Source organism: Anguilla rostrata, chromosome 2, assembly GCF_018555375.3.
Source record: "Anguilla rostrata isolate EN2019 chromosome 2, ASM1855537v3, whole genome shotgun sequence".
In the NCBI taxonomy this organism is placed as follows: Eukaryota; Metazoa; Chordata; class Actinopteri; order Anguilliformes; family Anguillidae; genus Anguilla; species Anguilla rostrata.
Window position 1 is genome coordinate 22044294 of NC_057934.1, and position 12918 is coordinate 22057211.

The following is a 12918-nucleotide window of genomic DNA, read 5'->3' on the forward strand; positions in this document are numbered from 1 at the left end:
ATCTGCCTACGCTGACATCACCACATCATCACAAGGCTGACGTCATACGCTATCATGTCCAAATGCTGATCTTACCACACTGGTAAGATTCAACACGATCATCCCGGAACTTCAATACGATCATCCCGGAACTTCAACACGATCATCCCGGAACTACTCCACTCCAAGCTCTCCCAGCTCACTGTGCCTGCCTTTACCTGTCAGTGGATTACCAGCTTCCTCACTGATAGGAAGCAGCAAGTGAGGCTGGGGAAACTCACATCCTGCACCCGATCAACCAGCACAGGTGCGCCGCAGGGTTGCATGCTCTCCCCACTCCTCTTCTCCCTGTACACCAACGACTGCACCTCCAGGGACTCCTCTGTTAAACTCCTGAAGTTTGCGGACGACACAACCGTCATTGGTCTCATACAAGATGGTGATGAGTCCGCATACAGAGGGGAGATTGAACGGCTGGCCCTCTGGTGCAGCCACAACAGTCTTGAGCTGAACATACTCAAGACAGTGGAGATGACAGTGGACTTCAGGAGGCATCCCCCTCCCCTGACCCCCCTCACTATACAGGGCAGCACTGTGGCAGCCATGGAGACCTTCAAGTTCCTGGGAACTATAATCTCCCAGAACCTGCAGTGGGAGACCAACATCGTCTCCATCACAAGAAAGGCCCAACAGAGAATGTACTTCCTGCGCCAGCTGCTGTTTTACTCAGCTGTGATTGAGTCAGTCCTCTCCACCGCCATAACAGTGTGGCTTGGCAGTGCCACAAAACAGGACACACACCCGCTGCAGCGCACCATCAGTTCTTCAGAAAGGATTATTGGACTAAACCTACCCTCACTCCAGGATCTCTACACAACCAGAGCCAAGAAGCGGGCAGGGAAGATCATTGCCGACCCCTCGCATCCTGGCCACCACATCTTTGAACTCATCCCCTCCGGAAGGCGCTTCAGAGCACTGCACACAAGAACCAAAAGACACAGGAACAGCTTCTTCCCACACGCCATCACTCTCATGAACAATTAACCCAGCCAGACCTGTCTATCAAAAAATAGTCGTACATACCCACAATTGTGCAATAATTTATTCATACACTTATTTTTTATTACATATTTATTCTTTGTATATGCACAACGCACTTTCACTACTGCTTACTGTAGGTAAAACCTACTCTTGTTGTTGTTTGTCATTGTTGTTTGTTGACATTGTGAATGTAAGTGCAGTGTGAGTTACTGTGAACCGGAGTCAAGTTCCTTACATGTGAAAAAAAGCATGTTTGGCCAATTAAACCCGATTCCGATTCTGATTCTGATTCCGGTGGTGCCTGGTGTCATCTGCTATGAGTATCGGCCGTAACAAAATGTTTATAAAGTAATTTCAAAATGTCCTCCTGACCGCTAGTGTCTGTGTCCCTGCCCTCCTCAGATCAAAGATGAGGCGTTTGATGAGGCCGAGAAGCTTTTCCGACTGCAGGAGAAGCTCATCAAATCCTTCATCAGAGATATCTCCCTCTACCTACAGCACATAAGGGTATGAAAGTGATAAACCAGTCTACCTCTCTGACACATATCTCTCTCTCTCTCTCTCTCTCTCTCTCTATCTTTCTCTCACATGCACTCATTTTTCTCTCCCATTGGCTCCCTGACAGCATCCCCCTCACACCATCTTTCATTCTGTTTTTCTTTCTGTTGCCAAACCTTCACCACGCTAGCTAGGCCTTTGCCCAGAACTCCCAAGCACATATAGAGATGCTGTTGTTTGATCTGGCCAGAAAAAGCCAGCTGATAATTTCCATTCTTTTATATTGTATACAGGCATAGATTAGGGTTATGATATAGTTAGCACTGATATAGACAACCCCAATAATAATAATAATAATAATAATAATAGTACACATGCACTCACAGAAAATGCTCTAACACTTTTGAATAGATAATTCCCATTAGACTTGGATCACATTTGTTGTCACATAACTGTAGCCAATCCTGTAGGTCTGGCTATGTGTTCAGTTATACTGATTCGTTGCACTGTGCGATTGACACCCATGCTGTCCTATAGGAGTCTGCCTCAGTCAAGGTCCTGGCTGCCATCAGCTTTTGTGACGTTTACACCGACCGGAACCAGACGGACCCAGAATGCTTCCCGAGTGCACACCGCAGCATCAGCGACAAGCAGTTCACCCACTTTGTAAGTAAAGACCAATCAAGCCACTGGGCAGGTCCTTAATATTCACAGGAAACAAGTCATTAATGATCTTGATGCTGGGGCAGCACACATTTAGCTTTGTGCTGCCCAAGGGATATGATTCAGTTGGCAGGAATAGCAGTATTCATTGCTCAAGCGACCCCTGTTGGTCATCTGTGCGCCGGTGGCTAGCTGTCTGCTCACGTGTATGATTGGGTCTCCTCTGCCCCTGTTCTGTACATGCGTAGCTTGTGGCTGTGGTGTGAAAAGAAGCAGCTGGCTGGCACCCTGTGTTTCAGAGCATAACCATAATTTGCCTTCACACTCCCTGGCCAGCAGCAGTACATAGTTTATGAGTTGGACGTTCCAAATTTGGGTGGGATTGGAAATTACAAATAAATTTTAAAAATGCGCCATTAGCCAGTCACAGGCAGCTTGCCATTAACAAATCTGTATGATGAATTTTTTGTTACTGCTTGTGTTTATGTTACTGCACTGATTGTGCTATAAAAGCTATGAGCGAAGGCCACGAGAATGTGGGTGGATAAGAGATTACATCACATTGTGAGCTGTACAGTTGGGCTTTACTTACTGAGAATGCTAAACTGGCCGTACTATAGGGGTGACGTAGCTCAGGAGGTGAGAGCAGTTGTCTGGCAGTCGGAGGGTTGCCGGTTCAATCCCCGCCCTGGGCGTGTCAAAAGTGTCCCTGAGCAAGACACCTAACTGCTCTGGTGAATGAGAGGCAACAATTGTAAAGCGCTTTGGATAAAAGCGCTATATAAATGCAGTCCGTTTACCATTTACCGCACCGTTTCCTCATGCCTCTCCCTCTCTCCCTCATTCCCTCCCTCTCCTTCTCTCCCTCCCTCTGAGCAGAAGGAGAGGACGGAGGCGCTGGTGATCTCCCCGCTGACGCAGCTGCTGTGCATGTTCACGGGCCCGCACAAGCTGATCCAGAAGCGCTTCGACAAGCTGCTGGACTACGACAGCTGCAAGGAGCGCGCCGACAAGCTGAAGGACCGGCGGGCGCAGGACGAGCTGCAGGCGGCGCGCAACAACTACGAGGCGCTCAACGCGCAGCTGCTGGACGAGCTGCCCAAGTTCCACCGCTCGGCCGAGGAGCTGTTCACCGGCTGCGTGCGCAGCTTCGCCCGCGCGCAGCGCGACTTCGTGCGCCTCACCCTGGGGGAGCTGCAGCCCGTCCTGCAGGTCAGGCACAGCTCAGGCGGCGGGGCTAACTCTCAGTTCTGCCAGGTTTTCGTTCCAACCCCAACGGAGGACGCTTCAGTCAACAGCTAGATCCGGGGTCCCCCGGTCTCTCCCGAAACGGGTCGATGCGGTTGCAGGTTTTTGTTTTAGCCCAGCGATGTGAGACCTGATTCAGCATATTAACTACTCCAGTCTTCAGTCAAGACCTTGATGAGTAGAATCAGGTGTGTTAATACTTGGCGAAAGTAAAAACCTGTACCCACTCCAGCCCTTTTTGGATACGACTGGGGAACCCTAAGCTAGAGATCTCTTTGAGCTGCAAATGTGTAAAATCAGGTGTGCCGAATTAGGGTTGGAATGAAAACCTACAGGGTGGCAGAGCTTGGTGTAAGGGGAGGGGGGATGGGGGTTGGTAGGCCCACAGTGGGGGACATTGGAATAAAGAAGTTTCTTTTCTTTTTTTTTTTTTTTTCACCTTGTGAGAGGCTGTTGGTAAACTTACTTTCAGGGTCTAATAAAAACAATGTTTAAACAAAAAAGCACTAATTAAGCATAAAACATTAAAGACATTAAATGGTTTTGATGGTATTCAAATTGAAGCTGACCACCAAATTGAAGCTGACTTACGATGTCTGGCCGTAACGTTGGTTGGCTGCTCAATGTTGAGCTTATGGTGGAGACGGCAGCAGCTGCATGAATTAAATGTTACTGTAACGTTGTGGCCGTGGGTTTGATGGCGATGGTGCTGATGGTAACGTCGCTGTAACGTTGTCGTGACGTCTCCCCCTAGTTGTCGGGCATCGCGGGGATAGACGGGAACCTGGTGGCGCTGTTCCAGGAGGAGCACGGGCGCGTCATGCAGCTGCTGCAGAGCTTCAGCTTCTTCCCCGAGAGCCAGCCGGCCGCGCGCAAGCCCTTCGAGAAGAAGAGCGTTGAGCGCCAAGCGCCGCGCAAACTGCTGGGCCCGGTAAGCGCTGGCGCCTCACCTCTCAGATGTTCATCACTGTGCACACACACACACACACACACACACACACACACACACACACATCCACACACACACACACACACACACACACACATCACACCGCGACCACACACACATGCACACACGAGCACGCGCGCACCACATCACCACACGCGACGCACACGCCAGCCCACAACGCTGCAAACACCGCGCACACACACTCACACACAGCCGTGCATGTCACACTGCACATCCACGCACACAAACACACACTCACTACACACGCCCCCACACTCACCGCACATACGCACATACACATGCGCGCACGTACACACATGCACTCACATGCGCACATACGCACGCACACATACACACATACACACACGCACACACACACATGTACACACATGCACTCACATGCGCACATACGCACATACACACACGCACACACACCCATACCCATATTCATTTCTATTTCTATATGCACTTAACACCCATCCCCACTTCGTAAACAGCCATTTATGGAGTTTTTCCAAGTGTGTTATAATTTACTACTTTGCCTTCTGCTCCAGGATATTTCTTTTGCCAGAAACAATTTCTTTGTTAAGAAGTAATACTGTGAAAATATCATGTTCTCTTCGGTCAGTGAGTTTGGATTATCCTGCTACCCAATGTTGATATTTCCTTTGTGGGGAACACTGTTTAACTATTTTGGTCCCCTTTTCTCCCTCTTCTCTCTCTCTTTTTCTTCTTTCCCAACATTTCTCCATCCCTCCTCTACCTTTTACTCGTTTTTGCTTTTGCTCCTCTCTCCCTTTGTTCTCTTTCCTTTCCACTCTCTCTCTCCCTCTCCCTTTCCCTCCCTCCGTCTCACTCCCTCCCCCCTTTCTCTCTGACTCTGCAGCGTAATTACGTGCTACAGACAGACGACCATCGGGCGGCGCTGTTAGCTCGATACGGGCCCGAGAAGCTGTTCCAGGCTGAGAGGAATTTTAACGCCACTCAGGATCTGGACGTGTCTGTGCTGGAGGGCGACCTGGTCGGGGTCATCAAGCAGCAGGACCCCATGGGCAGCCAAAACCGCTGGCTTATCGACAACGGAGGTGACAAATCCCACACCTTCGTCGATAACCTGTCCGTCTTACAACAGAACACCCGCCCACTCTCCCTTAACCTGTCCATCTTACAACAGAACACCCGCCCACTCTCCCTTAACCTGTCCATCTTACAACAGAACGCCCACCCACTCTCCCTTAACCTGTCCATCTTACAACAGAACGCCCACCCACTCTCCCTTAACCTGTCCATCTTACAACAGAACACCCACCCCCTTTCCCTTAACCTGTCCATCTTACAACAGAACACCCACCCCCTCACTGTCAACCAGTCTGCCTTACAGTGTGTGTGTGCGTGTGCGTGTGCGTGTCTGTCTGTCTGTCTGTCTGTGCAGGTGTATACAGTCGAGGCCAAAAGTTTAGATACACCTAGGCTAATAAAATTCAAACTCAGTTTTTCACAACTCCACACATTTCATATTACTCTACATTTCTTTTGCCAATTCAATTAGAGCATCTACTTTGTACACATCTGAGGTAATTTTAAAACAATCGATTAGAGACTTATTTCAGCTTTAATTCACTATATCAGAATTCCAGTGAGTCAAAAGTTTACATACACCAAGTTGACTGTCTCTTTAAACAGTCTGGAAGATTGATGTAATGACATTTAGAAGCTTCTATCGGCCAATTCTCATAATAAGGAGTTAATTGGGAATTGATTGGCACCTGTGGCTGTATTTAAGTGCCTGCCTTTAGAACCACTGTCTTGCCCTTGATACCATGGGAAAATCCAAGCAACTCAGCCAAGACCTCAGACAAAAGAATTGTGGACCTCCACAAGTCCGGTTCGTCCTTAGGAGCAATTTCCACACAACTGAAGGTACCACGAGCATCTGTACAAATTATTGTATGTAAATGTAAAGATTTTGGGACCACACAGACACTGCATTGTTCAGGAAGGAGGCACAAATGAACTACCAGGGCTGAGCGCATTTTGGTCCGAAAGGTTCAACTGAACCCCAAGACCACGACAAAGGAACTGGTGAAGGAGTTGGAGGCATCAGGTACCAAAGTATCTTCATCCACCATTAAGAGAATCCTACATCATAATGGCCTAAAAGTCTGTTGTGCAAGGAAGAAGCCCCTAATCCAAGACCAGCATACATAAGCCAGAATGAAGTTTGCTGGTGATCACCAGTACAAAGAGCTAGGACCTAGCCTTTTGTGGGAGTGTTCTCTGGACAGATGAAACAAAATTTGAACTGTTTGGCCATAATGATTAGGGCTATGTATGGAGGAAGAAGGGTGAGGCTTATAATTTGAAGAACACCATCCCAACTGTGAAGCATGGGAGTGGCAGCATCATGTTGTGGGGGTGTTTTGCTGGAAAAGGGTGTGGTATACTTCAGAAAATAGATGGCATCATCAGGAAGGAGGATTATCTAGAAATACTGAAGCAACACCTCAAGAAAGTTAAAAGTTGGTAGTAACTAGGTCTTCCAGCAGGACTATGATCCTAAGCATACCTCCAAAGTTGTAATAAAATGGCTTAAAGATAACAAAGTGAAAGTATTGGAGTGGTCATCACAAAGCCCTGACCTGAATCCCATAGAAAATTTATGGACTGAACTGAAAAAGCGTGTCCGAGCAGGGAGGCCTACAAACCTGACTGAGTTACACCAGTTCTATCAGGAGGAATTGGCAGAAATTCCGGCAAAGTATTTTGAGAAGCTTGTGGAAGGGTACCCCAAGCGTTTGATTCAAGTTAAGCAATTAAAAGGCAATGCCACCAAATGCTAAGAAAGTGTATGTAAACGTTTGACCCACTGAAAATCTGATAGTACATAAAATCTGAAATAAATCTGTTTCTTAGCTATTTTTTTTTAAATGACCTCCTATTGAAATAAAGTAGATACACTTATTGACTTTACACGGGAAATGTATGGTAACATGAAATGTGTGGAGTTGTGAAAAATTGAGTTTGAATGTCTTTAACCTAGGTGTATGTAAACTTTTGGCCTCAACTGTAAATGTGTATGTGCACATGCCTATGTGAGACAGGAAGTGAAAATGTTGGTGCTTGTGTTAGTGTGTATATGTGTTTAATGTGTGCCTGTGTGTGAATACATTGTTAATGCCTGTCTCCTCTTCCCTCCACAGCTACTAAGGGTTTTGTGTACACCTCCTTCCTGAAGCCATACAACCCCCGAAGGAGCCAATCAGATGTTTCCATAGGAAGCCACTCCTCCAACGAGTCAGGATACGGAGGCTCCTCCCCCGTCTTTTCCCGACAGAACAGCAGCAGCACCTTGACCTTCAACCAGGAGACCGCAGCTGTGAGCTTCTCCGCGGCCCCTCCCCCAAGCAGCTCCACCCCCCCGGACCCCGTCCCCTGCCGAAAGAGCAATCGCAGGGACGCCCCGTCACCCAGCGGGACCTATCAGAAAAACACATCTGACTCCTCCCACCGGAGCCAGGCCAATCACAGGGACCAGCCCGACTCCTCCCACCGGCATCCCGCCAGAGAGCCCTCGGAATCCTTCCATGCAAATCCCGCCAATCACAGGGACCTTTCAGACTCCTCGGAGACGAACTCCCTTTCCTCCCTGAGGCACGGCCAGCAGTACGGGTCCGTTCAGCGGCGCAATGGCGACTGTAACCCGCAGAGAGGGGTAGCTCCTCCCCACGAGGAGCTCTCTGATCCCGAGCTGCAGCCTGAACCTGACGGGCACCAGGTACAGCACCCACGGCTGGCGCTAGAGGCGCTGGAACAGACACGCTGTTCCACAGGGGAAATTCCAGGGGCGGGGCCGGCCTTGCTTGTGCCGTATGGCCGGGGATGGCTGGGCTTATCAAACTTGGTTCTGCTGCCCCTCTCTCTGTCTGCTGATACTGATATTGATATTGATATTGCACTAATACTGATATTGATATTGATATTGCACTGATACTGATACTGATATTGATATTGCACTGATACTGATATTGATATTACACTGATACTGATACTGGTATTGATATTAATATTGATATTGCACTGATACTGATATTCATATTGATATTGAAGTGATATTGATATTGCACTGATACTCATACTGATATTGATATTGATATTGCAGCCAATATCTTTATAACCTAAAGCTGTTGAAAAGTTCTTCTACTGTCTTTTGTCCTGAAACTCACTAAAACTATTATCGTTTGGCTATTTGCTTCAAATTTGAACTTGTCATTTTCCACAGAAGGTGTAGATTTAGGGACCAAGTGTCCGTGCTTTCTCCCATTGAGATTTATTCAGTCTTTAATTTAACCACTTAGTTGATCTGGCTGATTAATAGCACTGGGATGTGGATATAGGATATGTATATTCCTAATGGCCTCTACATCTATTTTTACATAAAATGGGTTAAGAGGGTAAATCCCTCAGTATCCATCAACAGACATTAGAAGTGTCTGAGGAAGAACAATTAGCAGCTTCTTAGAATTCAGTTTTTTGGGTGTGGGGGGGCTAAGATGGAGTTTGAGCATCACTGCAGTAAGATGTTCCAAGCTTGCGTTACAACTGGGAAGCAAAGATAATATGTAGATAATGCAAAGATAATAGTGTAATAATTATATTTATAATTAATATGTATGTATATGTTTGATTATGTTTCTCCAGATTTACTACGCCATCTACCCATTCAGTGCCCGCTGCGTCAACGAGCTGAGCATCGCGGCCCACGAGCGCGTGCGGATCCTGGAGTTCCACGACCTGAACGGCAACCAGGAGTGGTGGCTGGGCGAGGCAGGCGGTCGACGCGGTTACGTTCCCTCCAACTACATCCGCAAGTCTGAGTACACCTGAGCGCAGGGAGAGGGGGGCCGACCGACAGGGTCAGACTGCAAAATGAGCCGCGGGATTGGGCTGGTGGCCCCGGGAGGCGGAGCCAACGGGACAAAAGGGTGCCTTATTTGTGCAGAGCGTCTGCCGTGAGCTGGACTGAATTTCTGTGGGAACTTTTCAGTGCTGCTGATATGCTACACACAGATACATAGAGAAGCATACCCATATATATATATATTATATATATATGATTATATTTATAGGTCTTCCATTCTTTTTATTTCTGGAGTTTCCATAAATGGAACTTTGGCTCGTCGCCGGAAGACTGCAGATGAATTGGGTTTTGTGCCGTGGGAACAGGAGGGGTTTTGGTTTTTGTTTTGTTTCTTCCTCCCCTCATGAATCTGCAATATGAACATCAGTGGTTCTTCCAAAATGTCCTTAAGGAGATCACATTCATGTCCGAGTGCGCAGTTCACCCACCTGAGCAGTGGGGATGGCACGAGCGAGGTATGGCTGCGATGCGAGACGCTTGACTGGCCGTGGCTGCAACAGCGCCGCCCTGTGGGATGGGAGGACGAGTTGCTGGCATTAAAACTGAGCCAGAAACGGTTTGGCATCGGGGACATTGTGCTGTGCACTTTTGGCCATTCTATTAAACCCAGGAAAAGAATTTGGTTGGATGTATAAGCATCAAACATGCATCACTAAACGTTTTAAAGCACTATGTACTTCAGCTACAAGTAAGTGATAAAGTAACCTTTTCTGAAATTAAATACGAAGTGGAATTTTAATGGAGTATTTCAGTAGATTTATTTTTTTTTCCGTTCTCTGCGTATGCTTCTGATACAGGCTATTGTGCACTTACGAGGCAATAGCATTAGGTTGTGCTCAGGACATCCAGCTCTTTCCCTGGTTTTTAAAAACTTTCATTGCTTTTTTTAACCCCCAGAGAACTTAATCATGAGTCTGGGCTCTCGATTCTGTGTGCACATTAAATGGCAGTGTTGTGGCATGAAGTATTAATCATGTTAGCGAAGAACACTACCTGCTGGTGTCCCTCAGTCGGCTAACGCCTCCCCTTACAGTCCTATTGCTGCTTGCAGCTCCTCTTTGGGGTAAGGGCGGATGTGTTTCCTTTCCTCTTCCCAAAATAGCAGAAAAACTGTGTAAGGTGGCACTGTATACGTTTAGAAAAGAGAGACGATGCCTAGAGTGCTGTGGTTGAAGTATTTAGTTGCTGGATTGGATCCGGAGTCAGATCAAAGACTGTCAGAAACGGACTGTCTGTGGAGTGTTTAAATACATACAGCTCAAGTTGTCTCCAGGCAGCTGTTCCCGCCGGGCTTGCTTTTAGTTGACGTTAACCTCAGAGCAGAATCATGTCATCACCGGCTGAGCGTGCTCTCAAGCCAAAATGTCAAACGAAAATGAACAAAGGACACTGCTGAACAGAGCTGGACCAAGACCAAGAAATCCTGTGAAATACAAAGCAATTTGTATGCCAAAAAAAGGGAAGGAAAATTATTTTGCTCTTTCGCGGAATTGGAGATGGTGTGAGAGCGCTCCCTAGTGGCCATGTTCCCTCACTGATCATACCCTTCATTGCCGTTTCGGGAGATGTGTTCACTTCTGTGTCAAGTGATTTTTTTTTCATCTGAATAAAAACAAATCAGTTATTCTGATAAGAGATGCCTTGGAAAAGCCTGTCTTGTGTGTCTGTGTCTCGTATTGTATTTACTCAAACAATAGAATACTGTATCAGAACACTTAATACAGTAAGTTAACACTAAAATTACTTCATTCCTGTAGCTTTTGAACAAGAATTATGAAAAATTAGTGAGTCATTATTACTAGATTACATTACAGGCATTTAGCAGACGCTTATCTCCAGAGCAACTCACACAACTTTTTACACAGCATTACATTTCATCCAGTTATACAGCTGGATATACACTAAAGCAATGCAGGTTAAGTACCATGCTCAAGGGTACAACAGCAGTGTCCTACCCGGGAATCGAGCCTGTGACCTTTAGGTTGCAAGACCAGTTAGGTGACAGCCCTATTCCATTATATTTCCATTGTGGTCTTGAGTATACCACTTGAACAGATTTACTGACTGCACTTAATTTGTCAGTCTGGTCATTTACAAAAGGTAACATGAATTCAAAACAAAATGCAGCCAGTAAGGGTGATTATGGGGTTTAAGCATTCATCAAGGTTTGGTCTTAAGGGCTATTCCATTTTGATTGGTATGGAAAGATTGTTGTTTTAGGTCTCATGACATTTGAATGTGCAAATTGTTCATTCAAAATTAATTTGTTCAGTGTAGCACAGATTTTGGATGTTCTCTCATTTTCTGTAAATGTACATCTTGGAATCATCTACTATCTTGCTAAATTTATAACAACTTATGTATGTTTGGGTATTGCCATTTGTATGTAAGTCTACAGAAGGAAAAATGAACTGAATTGGGAATTAGGTGCCAAAGTTCAAATTCAGCGGAGCCTCTGAATGCCGCTGAATATTTGTTGAAGCAGTTCAGGATAAGTACTTTGCATAAGAGTACAACACCTGTGCCCTACTTGGGAATCAAGGCTACGGCCTCTAGGTTACAAGCTCAGTTCCACCACTGCTGTGCTACATCGCTCCCCCAAACCTTTGCGCTTTTCTTACACAGAAACAGGTTTTGGACAGTGTACTCAACCGTCAGTTTAACTAAGAAATAATATAATAATAATAATAATAATAATAATATAATAAAACAAAACAAAAATAGACAAAAAAAACGAGTAGGGGTCTACACTAATAAGTGGCCACCAGATCTGTTTTTAAACAATGATTTATAAAAATTTTAATCGGGATAGATCAGAGCAGAAGGGTCCACTTTGAGGTCCCGGAGGTGACTGCCTACCTTTTATTTTTCTCCATTTGAAGGACACAGTCACAATGTGGTGCTGTGTGAAATGCCCTTTCCAAATGGGAAATAAGGAGCGCTGGCGCGGGAGCATGCCAATTTAAGAATAAACTGCACCAGAGGAGCTCCCCCACATGAAATGAGCCACCTCCTGCATTCTTCAAGGAATGTCCTCTACAATGGACCATGGCTTTCCTAGATCTGAAGTGGAGCAGATTAGGGATAACATTGTGTATTTTGTGATACATCAAAACACATGCAAATGGAACAAGTGCCAGCTTTTTAGCTATTGGGAAACTTCTTAGTTTTTGGACCGCTGCAGACTTTACCCATAATTCTTGTGGTGGCCAGCCTACAATTTCCATTGAGTTCACTTGCCTGATAGAATGTTGGTCTAATTGGATATACTGTATGATGTAGACAAAACACAAATGTCAGGTTTGTAATATATGTTCATGTTTCTAAAATGTGAGACAACTACTTTAAAGATACTGAGCATGACAGAATGATATTCCCTGGTTTCTGTGAATAGTAATGATATTATGCATTACATCTAAGAATATGAAGAGTATGTATTGTACAATAAGACAGATTAAGCAGCCTACTGATTCCATTCAATTTGCCTAATTCTGTAGAAATGACATTAGAACACAAAGTTTTTTATTTAACGAGTCCACACTTGTAGGAAATCTGTCTTATTAAGGCCACCCTACAATTCCTTTGAATGGGTTCACTGAACAATGACTTCAACAAATGTTGG

General features: G+C 45.8%; 1 protein-coding gene across 2 annotated transcripts in view; it reads left to right on the forward strand.

Annotated features, from left to right (window-relative positions):
- dnmbp (dynamin binding protein) overlaps window positions 1-10945 on the forward strand; it is a 73180-nt gene extending 62235 nt beyond the window's left edge. For both annotated transcript variants that reach the window (XM_064321228.1, XM_064321229.1), the window contains 7 exons: window positions 1423-1527; window positions 2056-2184; window positions 3061-3393; window positions 4184-4360; window positions 5265-5463; window positions 7579-8153; window positions 9077-10945. In XM_064321228.1, coding sequence (XP_064177298.1) covers window positions 1423-1527; window positions 2056-2184; window positions 3061-3393; window positions 4184-4360; window positions 5265-5463; window positions 7579-8153; window positions 9077-9262 — 1704 coding nt within the window. In that variant the 3' untranslated portion in view covers window positions 9263-10945. The remainder of the gene's footprint in view (window positions 1-1422; window positions 1528-2055; window positions 2185-3060; window positions 3394-4183; window positions 4361-5264; window positions 5464-7578; window positions 8154-9076) is intronic.
- Window positions 10946-12918: the final 1973 nt, after the last annotated feature.